We start from the raw sequence: 18,274 nt of genomic DNA, 5'->3' as shown, positions 1-18,274 counted from the left end.
GCCGCCGCCGCGGGAGGACCGGCGGTCGCGCCGCCGCCGCCGCGGGAGGCGCCAGCGGTCGCGCCGCCGCCGCCGCCGCGGGGGGCACCAGCGGTCGCGCCGCCGCCGCCGCGGGAGGCACCGGAGGTCGCGCCGCCGCCGCCGCGGAGGGCACCAGCGGTCGCGCCGCCGCCGCCGCCGCGGGAGCCACCAGCGGTCGCGGCGCGTCGACGCGCGGCCGCGCGGCGCTCGCCGGCGGCTCCGGCGACCGGCCCCGCTTCGCCGGCGGCGCGCGGTCCGCGGCGTTCGCCGGCGCGGCGTTCTCGCGGTCCGCGGCCTCGCGCGCGAGCGCCTCGAGCGCGAGCCGGTCCGCGGCCTCGTCCGCGCGGCGCGCGACGGCCCAGCCGTAGTCGTCGTGCGGCTTCACGTCGCAGAACATGTACTTGCCGCGGCGGTCCGTGGCGCGGCACTTGCCCAGGGCCCGCTTCGCGGCGTCGAAGGGCTCGTCGCCGAAGCCGCAGACGTAGGCCGTCGCGACCTTGCGCGCGCGGTCGAGCTCGACGACGACGTCGCCGTAGTCCGCCTGGCCCATGAGCCACTCGGCCATCTCGTGTTCGATCTTCTCGCGGTCGAAGAGCCACTTGTTCACGCCGCCGAGGAAGAGCGCCACGCGGTGGAAGACGGCGTCGGCGCGCTGCATGGCGAGGCAACTGCCGCTGTGTGGAGTTGATCGGCTAGTGGCGCTCGCTTGTGGCGACTAAATTGCGTGTGACTGCGAGAGGCGATGGCTGGATTGCTCGATATGCTGCGTATGAAACTGCGAGTGTTAGCGCTTCGACACTGTCAATGCACGCACGGTCTGGCGCGCGACGAGTCGAACCTTCCCATGCCGCGCGGGCCTCCTCTGATCTTTTGTCCGGCCTAATGTAAGGCAGCTCATTAGGCTAGCCTCGCCCAGATCGCCAGAGGCTCAGCTCGCCGCATGCGCCGGCGTCCGCATGTGAACGCGCGCGCGCGGGGTCGCGCGCGCGCGCATGGTCTCCGTCGGCGGCAGCAGCAGCACGACGTCGGTGACGCGCGCTCAAAAATGACCGCATCTCACGACGTCGCGCCGCTCGCCGTCGCGCCTGCGAGCTGCCGCACACGAGAGAGCGCCGCGCTCGCCCGCCGCCGCGGACCCAAAAAAAACTCCGAACCCTCCATAGGCCATGTCCCACCGAAAATTTGAAGCGCCCCGCCACGGGAACCTCGGGTTCCTCCCGAAGAAGCGCACGCGCCACCATCACGGCCGGGTGCGGTCGTTCCCCAAGGACGACGCGTCCAAGCCCTGCCACCTCACGGCCTTCATGGCCTACAAGGCGGGCATGACGCACGTCGTGCGCGACGTCGACCGCCCGGGCTCCAAGGTGCACAAGAAGGAGATCGTCGAGGCCGTCACGGTGCTCGAGGCGCCCCCCATGGTCGTCGTCGGCCTCGTCGGCTATGTCGAGACGCCGCGGGGCCTCCGGTCCCTCGCGACGGTCTGGGCCGCCTTCCTCTCCGAGGAGGTGAAGCGCCGCTTCTACAAGAACTGGTACAAGTCGAAGCGCAAGGCCATGACCAAGTACGCGGCCAAGTACAGCGCGTCCGACGGCGGCGAGAAGGACGTCGACCGCGAGCTCGAGCGCATCAAGAAGTACTGCTCCGTCGTGCGCGTCATCGCGCACACGCAGGTGAAGAAGCTCAAGCTCCGCCAGAAGAAGGCCCACGTCATGGAGATCCAGGTCAACGGCGGCGCGGACGTCGCGGCCAAGGTCGACTACGCCAAGGGCCTCTTCGAGCAGGAGGTGCCCGTGGACACGGTCTTCAACGCCAACGAGATGATCGACGTCCTCGGCGCCACGCGGGGCCACGGCACGGAGGGCGTCGTCACGCGCTGGGGCGTCACGCGCCTCCCGCGGAAGACGCACCGCGGCCTCCGCAAGGTCGCGTGCATCGGCGCGTGGCACCCGAGCCGCGTGTCCTTCACCGTGGCGCGCAGCGGCCAGAACGGCTACCACCACCGCACGGAGATGAACAAGAAGATCTACCGCATCGGCAAGTCCGGCGACGCCAAGTCCGCCTCCACGGAGGCGGACCTCACGGAGAAGTCCATCACGCCCATGGGCGGCTTCCCCCACTACGGCGAGGTCAACGAGGACTGGATCATGGTCAAGGGCTGCGTCGTCGGCTCGAAGAAGCGCTGCCTCACGCTCCGCCAGTCGCTCATCGCGCACTCGAAGCGCGCGCACCTCGAGGAGGTCAACCTCAAGTTCATCGACACGTCCTCCAAGTTCGGCCACGGCCGCTTCCAGACCGACGAGGAGAAGGCCAAGTTCCTCGGGCCCCTCGCGTCCAAGAACCGCGCCTAGGCGCGCGCGGCTCCCGGCGGCTGGCGCGCGCAGGCGGCGCGCGGCACGTAACCTCTATTCGACTGCAGTTCGCTCCGCGTGTTGCGGCAGCGCGCGCGGCGTCCCCGGTCTCGCGGCGTGGCGGGGACGTAGTGCGCAGTCGCGGCGGTTGGCCAGAGGCGCCCCCCCGTCTGGACGCCGCGTCGCCTTCTTGGCGCTCGCCGCCGCGGCACCTTGGAGCTCGCCGCACGAGTCGCCCGCCGCGCGCATCCACGAGCGTCGAGGACACGCGTGCACGTTGCACACGTAGAGCCACCCGCTCTTGTTGAAGGCAACCGTACCGTCAACGACGCATTCAACGCAGATAAACCCTCGCCGAGAAGGTTTGAGACGGTTGTGGCAGCGCAGTCTGCGCCGCGCTGCGGCCGCGAAAGCATGAGCGCCCTCGAGTCGAGCCAGGAGGAGGACCTGGGCGCGATGGCCGCCGCGGCGGCGCGGGCGAACCTCGTCTTCTGCAGCAGCTCGCCGGTGCTCATCGCGGCGCAGACGCACCATCTGTACGACGACTGCAAGACCTTCGTGGACTCGCCCATGCGCGTCGACCCGGAGGAGATCCTGGAGAAGTTCAAGGCCGTCGACGCGGCCGACGAGGCCGCCGTGCGGTCCTTCGTCGTGAAGCATTTTGATTTGCCGTCGGGCGAGCTCGCGACGGCGGGACCGCCGGGCGGCTGGACCGCGGCGCCGGCCGTGCTCGGCGAGCTCGGCGACGCGCGGGACGTCGCCTGGGCGCGGGCGCTCAACGATCTGTGGCGCCAGCTCGCGCGCAAGGCGGCGCCCGGCGCGGACCGCTGCCGGTCGTCGCTGCTCGCGCCCCGGCGGCCGTTCGTCGCGCCCGGCGGGCGCTTCCGCGAGCCCTACTACTGGGACAGCTACTGGATCGTCGAGGGGCTGCTGGTCTGCGACTGCTACGGCGCCGCGAAGGACATGATCCTGAATTTGCTCGACTACGTCGAGGCCTTTGGCTTCGTGCCGAACGGCGGCCGGACGTACTACCTCAACCGGTCGCAGCCGCCGCTCCTCTCGGACATGGTGCGCGCGTACCTCGACGCGGCGCTCGAGGCCGACGACGCCGACCGCGCCGCGGCGGCCCTGGCCCTCGCGGAGCGGGCGACGCCGCTGCTGGTGACGGAGCACGACTGGTGGACGCGGAACAAGAACGTGCAGGTGACCGTCAACGGCGCGACCTACACCCTGCTCTGCTACCGCACGGCGGCGACCCTGCCCCGCGCCGAGAGCTACCGGGAGGACCTCGCGACGGCGGCGCGCGCGCCCGAGGCGCGGCGCGCGGCCGTCTACGGCGACCTCGCCGCGGCCGCGGAGAGCGGCTGGGACTTCTCGTCCCGGTGGCTCGGCGAGCCGGACCGGCTCGAGACCATCGAGACGTCGCGGGTCGTGCCCGCGGACCTCAACGCCATCTTCGTGCGCTTCGAGCGGAACCTCGCGGCGCTCCACCGCTTCGTCGACGCCGCGCGGCGCGACGGGAAGGCGCCGCTGCGGGTCGCGTGGGCCCGCGCCAAGGAGGACGCCATGGAGCCGCCGGGCGAGCGCTTCGTGCCCGGCGCGCGCTTCGCGCGCCTCGCGAGCGCGCGCGCCGAGGCCATCGACGCGTGCCTCCGCGACGGCGCCGCGTGGCGCGACGGCGCGCTCGGCGCCGGCGGCGCGCTGTCGCCCCTGAGGGACCGGGGGCCCGCGCTGAGCGACTACTTCCCGCTCTGGGCCGGCGTCGCCGACGACTGGAAGCTGCGGGACCAGGTCCAGCTCGTGTCGAGCCTCGTGACGTCGGGCCTGCTCTCCGACGGCGGCGCGGCGACGACGGCGCTGAACACGGGCGAGCAGTGGGACGCGCCGAACGCGTGGCCGCCGCTCCAGTTCGTGCTCGACGCGGGCCTGCGGCGCCTCGAGAGCCTGCCGTCCGCGGGGCGCCTCGCGGACGACCTCCGGGACCGGTGGCTCGACGCGAACCGCGAGGCCTACGAGCGGACGGGCTTCATGCACGAGAAGCTCGACGCGCTCCGGCCGGGCGCCGTCGGCGGCGGCGGCGAGTACGACCCCCAGCTCGGCTTCGGCTGGTCCAACGGCGTCGCGCTCTGCTTCCTCCGCGCGCGCGCGCGCGACGCGGCGCGGCCCAAGACGCCGCGCGCGCGGCCCGCGTCCGCGCGCGCGCGGCCGGGCTCCGCGCGGCGGCCGCCGTCCGCGCGCTTCGGCGCGGGCGCGCGCGCGTCGACGGCGCGGTGCCGGAGCCCGCCCCTGCCGCCGCGCGGCGCGCCCTAGGCCCGCCCGCCCCATACATCTCTGGAACGCCCGTCGCAGCCGGGGGACGGCAGCCACGGGATGGCAGCACGGGTTGGCAGCCGCGGAGGAGATGCAACATGTGGCCAACTTGAAGTGCGAGCAGCCGCGAGACAGACAGAGCCGAGTCTGGTGCATCGCCTAAACGCTACGAGCCTCCGTCCCAGAGCCATGGCCGACTACGCCGAAGACCGCGGCCGCGACGCGCCGCCCCCCGACGACCGCGCGCGCTCGCGTTCCAGGAGTCGTGCGCCAGCCCGCGTCCCGAGGCGCGCGCCGCGAGGTTCGGCGAGTCCACCATCTGTCCTCTAGGCGAGCGCGACGACCGGCCGCGCGACGACGACCGCGGCTACGCCAACGGCGGCGGCTACGACGACCGCGGCGGCGGCGGCGGCGGCGGCAAGTCGCGGGGCACGGCGCTGCGGTGGAACGAGCGCGGCTTCGGCTTCATCAGACGGCAACGCCCTCCGGGAAGGCTCCTCCGTCGAGTACATGAAGGTCTTCGACGAGCGCCGCGGCAAGGACCGCGCCGAGCAGGTCACGGGAGGCGTCACGGAGGAGAACGGCGGCGGCGGCGGCTACGGCGGCGGCGGCGGCTACGGCGGCGGCGGCGGCGGCCCCTCCCGCGGCATCTGCTTCGACTTCCAGAAGGGCCGCTGCGACCGCGGCTCCTCGTGCCGCTTCAGCCACGACCTCGACGGCGGCGGCGGCGGCGGCGGCGGCTACGGCGGCGGCGGCGGCTACGGCGGCGATCGCGGCGGCGGCTACGGCGGCGGCGGCGGCGGCTACGACGGCGGCGGCTACGGCGGCGGCGGCGGCGGCTACCGCGACGACCGCGGCGGCGGCGGCTACGGCGGCGGCGGCGGCGGCTACGGCGGCGGCGGCGGCGGCTACCGCGACGACCGCGGCGGCGGCGGCTACGGCGGCGGCGGCGGCGGCTACGACGACCGCGATCGCGGCTACGGCGGCGGCGGCGGCCGGTACTAGGCCGCGCTCCTCGCGCGACGACGTCCTCGACCCCGCCCGCATCCCGCGACGCTCGCGTCCCCCAAGCCCGATCGAAAACCGCACGCGCCGCGCGACAAGCATCGCGCGCGCTAAGCACTGTCCCGCACCGTGCCCTTCGTGCGACTGGGGGGGCGGCGTCGCGTGCGAGGCAGCGCGTCGATGCACGCGCCGCGTCGCGAGGCCTGTCGAGGCCTCTGTCGCGGAGGCTTCGCGGCCGCGTCGCCGGGGGTCGCCGAGGAGGTCTCGACCACCGCGAGCTGGGGCCGGACCTCGCGCCTTGACAAGTCCTCCGCCGCCGACACGCCCGAGGGCCTCGCGCGCGCCTTGACCTCCTCGGCGCCCTCGTCGTCGTCGTCGCCAACCGCGCCGCCAGTGCCCCGGAGCCGGAGCTCGCGCCGCGCGCCGCGCGCCTCGACGGCGGCACCACCCCAAGCGCCCGTCGCGCCATGGCTTCGACGGCCAGCGCCGCCACGCAGCGCCACGTGGGCCTCCACCCTTTGGCCATCGTCGGCGTCAGCGACCACTTCACGCGCGTCAAGCTCGGCGGCGCGCGCGTCGCGCCGGACTCGCCCGTCCTGGGCCTGCTCTTCGGCAAGCAGGTCGGCCTCGACGTCGCGGTCTTCGACGCCATCGAGCTGTCCATGGCCGACGGGAAGCTCGACCACGACTTCCTGAAGAAGCAGGCCGAGCTCTTCACGGACGTCTACGCGGACCGCGAGCTCCTGGGCTGGTACTGCCTCGCGAAGTCCGCGACGCCCGCGCACCTCGACCTCCACCGCGAGTTCCTCGCGTACAACGAGAGCCCGCTGTGCCTCATGATGGACCCGGAGCCGAGCGCCGAGTCCAAGGACCTGCCCATCACCATCCTCGAGGCCGAGGTCCAGGTCGTCGACGACGTGCCCACGATGCTCTTCGCGACGCTCCCCTTTACGCTCGAGACGCTCCAGGCCGAGCGCATCTCCATGGAGATCGTCGCCAAGACGGCGCCGACGGACGGCGAATCGGCTTTAGACACGCACGTCGAGGCCGTGGACACGTCCCTGCGGACGCTCGGCTCCCGCGTCGCGGTGCTGGTGGACTACCTCCGCGCCGTCGCCGGCGGCAAGGCCGAGCCCGACTTCGCGCTCCTGCGCCAGGTCTCGGGGCTCTGCGACACGCTCCCGACGGGCGGCGCGCCGGACCAGACGCGGGACCTCATGCGCGACTACAACGACGCGCTCATGGTCTCCTACCTCGCGTCCGTCACCAAGAACGCGAACGCCGTCAACGACCTCTCGGAGAAGTTCATGCTCATCAACGCGCGCGGCGCGAAGCTCGTCTAAGCGCCTATTTCCCCATCGCGGGTCTCTTGGATCTTACTCTTCCGGGGCGCGCGCGCCGCTTCGGGGTTGGCGGCGGCGCGCTCACGCGTCGGCCATCTCCGCGTCCTCCGGCTCCGCGGGCGCCTCCTCCTCGGCCGGCGCCTCCTCCTCGGCCGCGGGCGCCTCCTCCTCGGCCGCGGGCGCCTCGGGCTCGTCGCCGCCGAGGTCCGCCTCCGCCTCGTCGTCGTCGTCGTCCGCGGGCGGCGCCTTCGCCGGCGACGACCGGGCCTTGGGCGCGCCGCGCTTCTTCTTCTCGGGCATGACCTCGGCCTCGAAGTCGTCGTCGTCGTCGCCGCCGCGGCCCTTGCGCTTCTTCGACGCCTTGGGCGCGTCGGCCTCGACCTCGGCCTCGCCCTTGACGAGCGCCTTGCAGACGGCCTTGAACTCGGTGCACTTGAGCGTCGTGCCGACGGTGGCCTCGACGGCGACCATGAGCTCCTTGCGGTCGAGGCCCGGGTCCTTGTCGAACTCGGCCTTGGCGACCGCGCGGAAGAGCGCGACCTGGACGCTGACCTCCGCGGAGTCGACGTCGTCCTCGTCGTCGGACTCGGCCTCCTTGGCCTTGCGCTTCGGCGCGGCCTTCTTCGCCGGCGCGGCCTTCTTCTTGGGCGCCGCGCCGCGCTTCGCGCCGGGCGCGCGCGTCACGCGCGACGCCTTCTTGACGCCCGAGTTGTCCGGGTTCTCGAGGAAGTCGAGGAGCCGGCCGCAGACGGCGTCCTTGTCGACCTTGCCCCCCTCGAAGGACTTGGACGACCGGTCGACGCGGAGCATGTCGAGCATGGCGTTCACGACGGGGATCTTGAGCTTGCCGAGGCGGTCCGCGTAGCGCTGCCGCTCGTCCGGTTGGGAGTAGACGAGGCCGGAGAAGGCCGCGAGGTTCTTGCGCACCTTGCCCTTGGCGCCCTTGGACTTGAGCACGAGCAGGTGCAGCGCCTCGAGCGTGTCCTTGAACTTGGGGTTCGCCATGTTCTCGTTCACGCCCGTGAGCTCGCCGAGCGGCGTTCCCGTGCCGACCGCGGCCTTCTTCGTCTCCTTGTGGTCGTACTCGAACTTGTCGGCGCTCTTGCGCTGGCGCTTGCCCGTGACGACCTGGTCGCCCTCGTACTGGCCCGGCGGGAGCTCGTCGTCGTCGTCGTCGTCGTCGTCGGCCGCGGCGGCGGGCTCGGCGGCGGGCTCGGGCGCCGGCGGCGCCGCGGGCTCGGGCTCGGGCGCGGGCTCCGCGGCGGGCTCCTCGGGCTTCGCCACGGGCTCCGGCGCGGGCGTGGGCTCGATCTCGGTCTCGGCCATGGTGCTCAAAGTTATTCAAAAAAAAGTGGAGTCTATCGTGCTTCGGCGTGTCGGCGCGGCGGCCGCGAGCCGGCGTGAAAGTCACAGCCGCGGCGCTGGACGTGTACCTTGCCACCGCGTCGTCGCGCCCCCTTTACGACTCCCCGGCGATGTCGAGCTTCGCGGCGAGGCCCTCGAGGAACGCCGTCGCGTCGCGCCGCGCCGCGGGCAGCGTCGGGTCCGCGAGGAGCGCCGCGTCCGCGGCGCCGCGGTCCAACAGCCGCGCGGCGGCCATGGCCGCGTCCTCGTCGGGCCGCCGGTGCGCCGCGAGCGCCGGGAAGCCCGCGGCGCCCGGGTCCGCGGCGGCGTCGGCAGAGCGCCGGTCGTCGAGCACCGTCGCCGGCTCGGGCTCGAGCGCGCCCGCCGCGAGCGCGGCCGCGAGCGTGCCGTGGGGCCGCCACAGACCGAAGCGGCGCTTCCCGAAGGCGAAGAGCGCCTCGGCGCCGGGCGCGAGGGCCGGCCGCGCCGCCGCGGCCTCCAGCAGCGCGCCGAGTGCGGGCCGGAGCACGTCCTCGTCGCGGCTGAGCGCGTCCTCGAAGAAGTCCGGCGGCGCGAGAGCGAGTTGATTCCGGAGAATTTCGGCGACCGCTTCGAAGAAGCCGCCGCCGCACAAATCCGCCCGGTCCAGGAGCGCGTCGCAGGCGCACAGCAGGCTCGCCAGCCGCTGCCACTGGCGCAGCGCGCCGAAGGAGCCCACGGCGAGGAAGAGAACGAACGCGAGCTGCCACTCGCCCAAAACCGCCGCAACGTCGCCGCCGAAATCCGCGGCGGCGAGGGCCTCCACGCGCGCCGAGGCGTCGGGCCCGAAGAAGGCCGTCGGCGTGTCGACCGACCTCGCGAAGAGCTCCCGGAGGCGCAGCGCGTCGCAGCGCGTCCAGGACGCGCTCGCGCCGTCGCCCGCGCCGGCCTCGTCGTCGACGGACCCGGGCCCGAAAACGACGTCGACGGCGAGGCCCGCGCGCTTCAGCGTCGCCGCCGTAACGAAGCCCGAGAGGCCCGCCCAGGTCGCCGCGTGGCCGTCGGGGTACGGCGCGAGCCGCAGGCGCGCGGCCGCGGCGCGGAGCGACCGCAGCTGCGGCGCGTCGAGCGGCGGCGCGCCCCCGCCGTGCGCGACGCACCTATGGTTTGTGTTATGTACAAAGGGAAAACTCAAAAGAGGCCCCGCCGGCGCGCTCGTTGGCGGCGTCCCAGGCCTTGAGGAGCACGTCGCCGGCGGCGCACGATACGAAGACGCCCTCGCGGCCCGCGCCGTCGCCGCGCGGCGCAAAGGACAGGAGGTGCAGGCCGTTTCCGACGCCGCGCAGGCCCTCGAAGCGCGGGCCGAGCTCCCACCTAGGTTTTGCGGTCGTCGGAACGCGCGCGCGCGCGGCGGCGACGCACGAGAAGGCGTCGATGCCGAACTGCATGCCCTGCGTCGTGTGCTGGACGACGAGGGCGGCGCCGCCGTCGGGCTCGTCGCCGGCGCGAGCGGCGCCGCGCGCGACGGCCGCCGAGAGGGAGCTCATCGTTGTTTTGTTGGCTGCTTAGGCGTCGAGAGGCGCCTCCATCGTCGCGCTCTCGCAAGGCATCATCAGCCTCGCCCTTGCACAGGTTGTGGCAACACACCATGGCCACGTCCTCGATGTTTCGCGCCGCGCTGCTGGTCATCGGCGCCGTCTTCGCGCCCGTAGGCAGCGCATTTTGCTTGAGCGATCGCCCGCGCCGCAGCGGTCTGCGCGCAGGAGGCCTCGACGAGGCGGCGTCGTCCATCTTCCACCAGCTCGCGGATGACTACGTGCTCGTCGATCCGTCCGGCGGCACCTGCTGCCGCAACGAGTGCGCGAGCTGCTCCTTTTACACGATTGAAAACGGCGACGTCTCCTACGCGTACGAGGAGCTCACGGACGCGAAACTTTTGCCGCCGTACCCGAGCGCGCGCCCGCGTCCGACGAGTCTCGCCCGAAAAACGCACCGAATTTAGGCATCGACGTGCCGCCCAAGTCGCACGAGGCCGCGTGGTCGAAGGCGCTCTTCCCGGACGACGCGTCGACCGTCTCGCGAGAGGCCTTCGAGGCCACGTTCCTCGACGCCGACGCGGCGGCCGTCGACGCCGCGTGGCGCAGCCTGACGACGGCGCCGACGCTGACGCGGTCGGGCATGGCGTCGAAGCTGCGGCAGCTCGCGCGCGGGCGGCCGGGCGTCGACGAGGCCGCCTTCGGCGACGCCGTCCGCGCGGCGGCCGCGGCGCCCGTCGCCGAGCACGTCGACTACGAGGCCATGGAGGCGGCGGACCTCAAGACCCTGTGCCGGGAGCGGGGCATCGCGCGGCCGCCGCCCGTGAAGCGCCTCGTCATCGAGGAGCTCCGGTTCTACGACGCCCACGGCCGCCCCGGCAAGCGGCACCCGGCGACGAAGAAGCTAAGCTAGGAGTCCGCTCGCAGCGCCGAGGAAGCGAGCGTCGCGAACCAGGCCGCGCCCGTCGTCAGCGTCGCGTCGTCGAAGACGTACTTCGGGTGGTGGAGCGCGTAGTCGGAGTCGCCGCCGAGCCAGAGGTAGGCGCCGGGCCGCTCGTGGAGGAGGTAGGAGAAGTCCTCCGCGCCCATGGACGGCGGCTCGTCGAAGACGACGTTGTCGGCGCCGACGACGCGCGCCGCGCAGGCCGCCGCGAACGCGGTCTCGTCCGCGCCGTTGATCGTCGGCGGGTAGCCGTCGACGTAGTCGCAATCGACCGTCGCCCCGAAGGCGCCGGCGACGGCGGCCGCCGTGTCCAGGAGCTGGACCTTGACGCGCTTTCGCACGGCCTCGTCGAAGGTGCGCACCGTGCCCTTCAACGTCGCGGTCTCCGGGATCGCGTTGACGGCCTCGCCGGCGTCGAAGCACGTCACGGACACGACGACGGAGTCGAGCGGGCTCGTCGACCGCGACACGAGCGCCTGCAGCGCGACGACGACCTGGGCGCCGGCGAGCACGGGGTCGACGCAGACGTGGGGCATCGCCGCGTGGCCGCCTCTCCCCGTAATCACCATCTCGAACTCGTCCGCGCCCGCCATGACGGGGCCCGCCGTCGCCGCGAAGCCGCCCGGTCTCAGGGTCTTCGAGATGGCCCGGGGCCAGTTGTGGAGCCCGTAGACCGCCGTCGCGTCCGCGGCGACGTCGCGGAAGAGGCCGTCCTTGACCATGACCTGGGCAGCAAAAGGGTGCGAACTTCCCAACTTCAAAGGCTCCTCTCTCGGCCGTTTTCCGCTCGTTTCGGCTGATTTTTGGACGAGCGATCATCTCTCGGAGCGCTCTCGAAGCGTGGGTGCTGTTTCCGGAACGCGCGCGCGCGGAACACTCACGTTGAAGCGACGTTGAATCACCCTTTTGCTGCCCTGACCACGACCTCGCCGCCGCCGCCGGCCTCCTCCGCGGGCTGGAAGACGAAGTGCACCGTGCCGTCGAGGGTCTCCGCCACGGAGACCAGATGCTCCGCGGCGCCGAGGAGCATGGCCGTGTGGCCGTCGTGGCCGCAGAGGTGCGCGACGCCGTCGACCTCGGACCGGTACGGCACGTCCGCTTCCTCGAAAATGGGCAGCGCGTCCATGTCCGCGCGCAGGGCGATGCCTCGCCCGCTGGTCCCGGCGCCGCCCCGGAGCGACGCGACGACGCCCGTGCCGCCGAGGCCCCGCGTGATGTCCATGTCGCCGCCGAAGGAGGCGAGCGTGTCGGCGACGAATTGAGACGTCTTGAAGAGGTCGAAGCCCAGCTCCGGCTGGCGGTGCAGCGCGTGGCGCCAGGCCGCGAGCCGCTCGCGCGAGAACGCGCCGGGCGGCGTCGTCGCGGAGGCGAAGCGGCGCGCGCTGCGCGCGAGTGATGCCGAGCCCATCATCCTTCGCTTTTGCCACTTCAGTTTAGGTTCAACTTGAACTTCAACGATGGCCTGCGCGCAACCCGGACCTGCGACTCCACCTCTCGTGTGGCGGACTGTAGGGGCGCTGTTACGTATACCCGCCGCCCGCGCCGCCCTCGCGCTGGAGCGCCTGGAGCTCGCGGTAGGCCTGGAGGAGCGGCACGAAGCGCCGGCGGAACTTGAGCACCGTCCGCGGCACGGAGACCGCGCCGCCGAGGAGGGCGGCGCCGACGCCGACGGACGCAACCGACACGCCGCGCTCGCAGGCCGTCTGGCACCCGCAGGCCGCGAGGATGAGGATCACCGAGAGCCAGAGCGCGTCCCGCGCGCGCTGGCGCCACGGCTCGAAGCCCTGGAGGAAGTCGACGATGACGCGGGCCAGCTCGTCGCGCTGGCTCGTCGACGAGGCACGCTCGCGGTCACACACGCCGTAGGCGTAGTGGCTCCGCGTGTCCGACGCCGTGAGCATGGAGATGTAGTACGACTCCAAAACGCTGTACGTCGTCGCGAAGAGGCTAAAGGACGCCGAGAGCGCCAGCAGGAGCAGCACGGCCGCGTGCGACGACGCGTCCTGGCCGAGGAGCTCGCCCGCGGCGAAGCCGAAGGACAGCGTCGAGATCACGGGCAGGACCGCCGCCGCCTCGCCCATGTTCTTCGCCGACGACACGAGCACGTGGGTGCCCTCGTCCATGAAGCGCTCCATCGTGCGCGCCGCGCCGCTCCGCACGAGCGGTCCAGCAAACCGGGCAGCGGTCACGCGCGAGCAGAACCAGGTCGGGCGGGCCAACGTCGTTTGCGCTCTGTGACACTTGCAGGCAAGCTGCCCCGAACGCTTTGAACTCGGAAAGGCGGTTATTTTTGGCGCGCGATCCACGGTGGCCACCCGAGTTGCGTGTGTAGTGTCTGCGCTTGCCTTACGCGCGCGCGCCACTGGCAGCAGCGTGGGGGCGCGCTGCTGCGGTCCGTTCGCCGTCGCGGGTGGTGCTGCTTCTCTACTTCTCGTTGAGGTGGACGTTGCACGGGAACTCGACGGGCGCGAGGTTGATGACGCGGACGGTCGTGTACTCGTCGGGGATGTTGAAGCAGACGCAGAGGGAGTTGAGCTCGCCGTTGTTGGTGAAGCACTCGAAGGTCTGCTTGGGGTTGTTGGGCGCGTTGAGGAGCTCGATGCGCGCGTTGAGCTGCTTTCCGTCGGTCTTGAGGACGACCTCGAGCTGCTTGACGGAGGCGTCGATGGGGTAGGAGCGGAGGGCGCCGCCGTCGACGCGCTCGCTGGACGTCGTGGCCTCGGCGGGGATGGTCGCGGGCTTGTTCACCATGGCGCCCTGGGCGTAGTTGGACGCGGCGCTGAAGGGGAACTCGTACTCGCCGTTGTTGCGGACCTCGATCATCGCGGCCTTGTTGCGCGTGCCGATGAGGGTCTGGATGGGGCGGAGCTTGCCGTCCTCGCTGTAGGCCTTCATCGAGAAGGGCGTCCAGTCGGGGCCGATCCAGAGCTGGATGTCCGCCGTCACGGGGCGGCCCTCGGACGTGAGCGCGACCTGCACGCGGTCCTTCGAGAAGTCGTTGAAGGCCCACGTCTTGCGCGTCTGGCCCTCGACGCGCTGCGTCAGCTTGCCGTCGGGGGAGATGTCGCCGATCGCCCAGCCGTTGCCGGGGCCGCTACCGCCGCCCGCCGGCGCGACGGCGAGCGACGCGTCGGCCGACTGGGCGCCGTCGGCCATCATGCGGGTGAGCGCCGCGGGGGCGGGCACGCCCGCCGTGAAGCCGGAGGCGGGCGCCAGGGCGGCGAGGGCGAGGGTGGCGGTGAGCTTCATTGCGTGTGTGTGGCGGACGACGACAACAGGCGCGTCTCGCGAGAACTTCAAGCCTCAATCCGCACGCACGCCGGGGCTTCGGCCGCTTCGGTGCTCCGCGGTGCCGCCGGTGCGGCGCGTCGGCCCGCCCCTCTAGCGCGGCGACGCGGTCCTCGAAAGCCGTGAGTTTGGGCGCGCTCGGCCAGAACCCCCGGTGGCGCATCCCGCCCGCGGCGTCGTCTGGCCTCGCGGCGCGCCCTACAGTAAGGCCTTCGCGCGCGGCCTTGGCGACCGTGCCCGCATCCTTAGATAAAGTTGTTACTTTGTCCTTATTTTTTTAGAACTCCGGGTCGCTCCCGGAGCATGCGAAAACCCGCGACTTTAGACGCTGTCGCCGCGCGACGCCGACGGTGCCGGAGCAATTCAGCTGCAAGTTGCACGAGCTCTCAGAACGCGCATGCGAAGGGCTTGACCTCGCACGGCGCATCCAACGCGCGCCACCCATGCTCGCGCTCCAATCGCTGACGGCGCGCGACCGGCTCGGCGCCGACCTCCCGAGCCACTACCCCGGCACCCCTGACCACTTCTCCGACGTCAGCGACGAGTCGTCGCTGCCGCTGAGCGAGGTCCTCGACGGCATCTGTGCGGCGGACGCCAAGCTCGTGAACCAGATCCGCCGCTTCCGCGGGCCCTGGCTGCTGTCGCGCGCCGACGACCGCGACCACAAGATCCTGACGGCTTCGAAGCCCTTCGTCGACAACATGGCGTACCCGTCCGGCGCGCTCGTCGGCCACAACTGCAAGAAGCTCCAGGGGCCGACGCGCTGCGCCGTCAACGACGCGTGCAACGCGAAGCTCTCCGCGGCCTTCAGGGCCGACGAGGACGTCCACGTCGTGCTCCGCAACTACGCGGGCGACGGCGGCGCGTTCGGGAACTCGCTCACGGTGCTCGTGCTCCGCGACGAGCGCGGCGCGCCGCTCTACCGCTTCGGCGTCATCAAGGAGGTGTGTCCCCCGCCCGCGGGCTGAGCCGTACCGGAGGCACGATCCCCGGAGCAAGCCCCGGAGCGGCGACGCGCCGCGCCCGTCGTCCGAGTAACCGCTGTTGTTGTCACGGCGCGGGAGGCGAGGAGAGCTCGGGTGTTCAACGGCGGTTGTTGTCCGGGCGGCGCGGCGCGCGGGAGGCGGGAGCGCGGCGCCTGCGAGCCGAAAACTTCAACACCCGTGATATATCCTTTAATACCGCGCTTTGCAAGGAGCTTCTCCGTGCCACCCATATCGCGGGCGCCTCCCGACGTCGTAGTAGACTTCTCGCGGTATGGACGACCCCCCCGCCGTGGGCTCCGCCGGGTTCCAGCGGCGCGAGCGGGAGCGCGCCGAGGCGAAGCGCGAGGCCGACGCCGCGGCCAAGGCCAAGGCCGTCCTCGAGAAGCGCCTCGCTGAGGCGCAGGCGGACCTCTTCAAGCACGCCGGCAGCGGCGCCGAGGCGGGCAAGCAGCACGAGCTCGACCGCCTGCGGGGCGAGATCAGCGACCAGATCAAGCGCGACGTCGAGAAGGCGAAGCGCGAGGCCGAGGCCGAGCGCGAGTTCCGGAAAGCGGAGGCGGTCATCAGCCACAAGCTCTACGAGAAGGAGGAGGCCGCGAAGCGCCGCGTCGTCGAGGCGAAGCGCGCCGCGCGCGTCGAGCGGCGCCTCGAGCGCCAGGACGACGACTTCAAGGAGACCTTCGCCGAATTGAACGAGGCCGAGGCCGCGCGCGCGAAGCGCGCGCGCCAGCGCGAGGAGGCGAGGAAGGACGCGGCGTCCAAGGAGAAGGAGAAAGAGAAGCGCACGCTGAGCGCCGCGGAGAAGGAGGCCCTGCGGGCCGAGCACATCAAGGCCGCCGCGGAGCGCGCGGCGCGCGCCGAGGCCGCCAAGGAGGCGGAGAAGGCCGCGCGGGCCGAGGCCGCGGCGCGCCGCGCGGACGGCGCGGGCGCGGGCACGTCGAAGCCGTCGCGCGACGAGAACAACAAGCCCGTCGTCCTCTCGCGGAGCCGCGTGCCCGCCAACGCCGTCGAGTGGAAGCTGCGGCGGTCCGCGCTCGAGGGGTTGGCGCAGATCCTCGGCTCGGAGACGCGGTGCACGCCCGAGGGCGTCTGCCGGGGCCGCAAACTCCCGACTTCTCTCTCGGCCGATGTCCACTCGTTTCGGCTGATTCTTGAACGAGCGATAGTATCTCGGAACGGTCTCGAAGCGTGGGTGCTTTTTTTCGGAACGAGCGTCCGCAACCGCTCACCCTTGTTCCTTCCCAGGCATCCGCGGCGCGATCAACAAGGCCGTGTCCATCGGTTTGGCCGACGACATCCCCGAGCTCTGCGCCGCTAGACTCAAGGAGCACGACGTCGCCATCGCCCACGCGACGGAGGTCATCAAGCGCACGGCCGGCGAGGTGGACCTGCACAAGGAGCAGTACGACACGCTCGTCGGCCAGGGCTACAACCGCGCCGCGGAGAAGGCGCGGCGCAAGATGGACGCGTCGCTGACCCAGAAGACGGAGGCCGAGGGCATGATGCAGTTCCACGAGGCCCAGCAGCAGGCGAGCGCCGACGCGCTCGAGGCCTGCCTCGAGGAGCGGCGCGCGGCGGGCCGGCCCGAGACGCAGCTCGACGAGGACCTCGAGGGCCCCAAGGTCGCGGCGCCCGCGTCGTCGAGCGACGACGACGACGACGACCACGGCGACGACGCGGCGGCGCTGGAGCGGCGCGCCGCCGTGAAGAGGCGCCGCGAGGCCAAGGCCGCGGAGAAGGCGCGCGCGTTCGTCGCGAATCTGGAACTGGAGGAGGCGAACCGCGCGGCCGCGCGGAAGCGCCACGACGAGCGCGCGTCGCTGGCGAGCGCCCTGGCGCGCGAGGAGGAGAAGCGGTCGCTGGCGGCGGCGGAGAAGGCGAAGGCGCGCGAGCGCGACCTGGAGAAGGCGCGGCGCCGCTTCAAGCGCGACCGCGACCGCGCGGCCGCGCTCCGCGCGGCCGAGGCCAAGACGGCGGCGGACCTGCTCCAGCGGACGCGCAGCGCGTCGAAGCTCGGCGCCTACGTGCGGCCGGCCGCCGAGTACGCCGACGACAAGGACGTCGCGTCCGCGCAGATCGCCGTCGACGTCGCTATGGCGGACGCGGAGCTCCGGCGCTGCCGGGCGGCGGCGGCGGCGGCGGCGCGCGACGTCGACGACCTGGCGACGCGCCGCGACGCCTACCTCGAGCTCCGGGAGCGCCAGCGCGACCTGGGGCTCCCGCGGACGGAGCCCCCGAAATTCGAGCGGACGGCGCGGCCCGCGGCGGCGGCCGCGGTGCTCCGGCCCCTCGAGAAGCCGGCGCCGCCGCCCGCGCCGGAGGTCACGCCCGCGGCCCGCCCGCCGCGGAAGACGAACGCGCCCGCGTCCAAGCCCAAGCTCCCGCTCCGCGTCGCGCGCGACCGGTCCGCGTCGCCGCGGCCGCGGCCCGCGTCGCCGCGGCCCGCGCCCGAACAGGCGCCGGAGCCGTTGCTCGAGCCCCTGGACCTGTCGAAGCTCCACATGCACTACCTCGGCGCCGACGACCGCGCGTCGATCTCCCTCTCCGTGACCGTGCCGGACAAGTGGCACGCGAAGCCCGCGGCCAAGCTCCTCGACTTCTTCGCGAAGCAGTACCGCGCGAAGAAGGGCGGCGACGCGCCGCCGGGCCTGACCCTGCGCGCCCTCGACGGCGCGGACGTCGGCGCGGGCTCCGTCGTCGACGCGCTCGCCGCGTGCCGCGGCGAGCTCCAGCTCTGCTAGGCGCGCCCCCTTTTTTTAGGACACGCCGTCGTCTTCGGGGTCTTAGGCGCGGTCTCCCGCGGCTGGATTCTTCTATTTCGCCTCCATCTCGTCGATGATCTCGATGGTCTCCCAGAGGTCCCGCGTGTCGCCGATCATCTCGAAGGCCTGGACGGCGGCGGCGAAGCGCGGGTCGCCGTCGATGGCGAGCTTCTTCATGGAGCGCAGGTGCGTCTCGAAGTTGGGCACGCGGTCCGCGAGGTCCGCGAGGAACCCCGGCTCCAAACTGTCGCTCTCGTGCGCGCGGTGGAGGAACACGAGGAGCTTCGCGCGCGTCTCCGCGGGCAGGTGCGCGTCGGACGTCTCGTGGATCGTGCCGTCGGGCAGCTCCATGGGGATGACGATGGGCCGCGCGTCGCCCTCGACGCAGTTGCCCAAAGCCGACGCGACGT

The 18,274-nt window shown here is 72.5% G+C and overlaps 4 protein-coding genes across 4 annotated transcripts; 2 read left to right on the top strand and 2 right to left on the bottom strand.

Moving 5' to 3' along the window:
• Positions 1 to 986: 986 nt before the first annotated feature.
• On the top strand, positions 987 to 2,435 carry AURANDRAFT_36266 (hypothetical protein; the record flags this gene model as incomplete). Its single annotated transcript, XM_009035859.1, has 1 exon — positions 987 to 2,435. The coding sequence occupies one exon, from the start codon at positions 1,188 to 1,190 to the stop codon at positions 2,367 to 2,369; it is 1,182 nt and encodes a 393-aa protein (XP_009034107.1).
• A 348-nt stretch (positions 2,436 to 2,783) lies between these two features.
• AURANDRAFT_70774 (hypothetical protein) lies at positions 2,784 to 7,041 on the top strand (the record flags this gene model as incomplete). Its single annotated transcript, XM_009035860.1, has 4 exons — positions 2,784 to 4,639; positions 4,981 to 5,185; positions 5,235 to 5,677; positions 6,169 to 7,041. 4 exons carry the CDS (start codon positions 2,784 to 2,786, stop codon positions 7,025 to 7,027), a joined length of 3,363 nt encoding a protein of 1,120 aa, XP_009034108.1.
• A 3,753-nt stretch (positions 7,042 to 10,794) lies between these two features.
• Positions 10,795 to 12,236, bottom strand: AURANDRAFT_52397 (hypothetical protein; the record flags this gene model as incomplete). The annotated part of the gene is made up of 2 exons (XM_009035339.1): positions 10,795 to 11,553; positions 11,754 to 12,236. The coding sequence occupies 2 exons, from the start codon at positions 12,234 to 12,236 to the stop codon at positions 10,795 to 10,797; spliced, it is 1,242 nt and encodes a 413-aa protein (XP_009033587.1).
• A 1,016-nt stretch (positions 12,237 to 13,252) lies between these two features.
• AURANDRAFT_61510 (hypothetical protein) lies at positions 13,253 to 14,077 on the bottom strand (the record flags this gene model as incomplete). Its single annotated transcript, XM_009035338.1, has 1 exon — positions 13,253 to 14,077. One exon carries the CDS (start codon positions 14,075 to 14,077, stop codon positions 13,253 to 13,255), a length of 825 nt encoding a protein of 274 aa, XP_009033586.1.
• Between the last annotated feature and the right edge of the window lie 4,197 nt (positions 14,078 to 18,274).

Source organism: Aureococcus anophagefferens (genome assembly GCF_000186865.1).
Source record: "Aureococcus anophagefferens unplaced genomic scaffold AURANscaffold_3, whole genome shotgun sequence".
NCBI lineage: Eukaryota > Pelagophyceae > Pelagomonadales > Pelagomonadaceae > Aureococcus > Aureococcus anophagefferens.
Note: the sequence above shows the minus strand (reverse complement) of the source record. Positions and strands in the feature narration are given on the sequence as shown.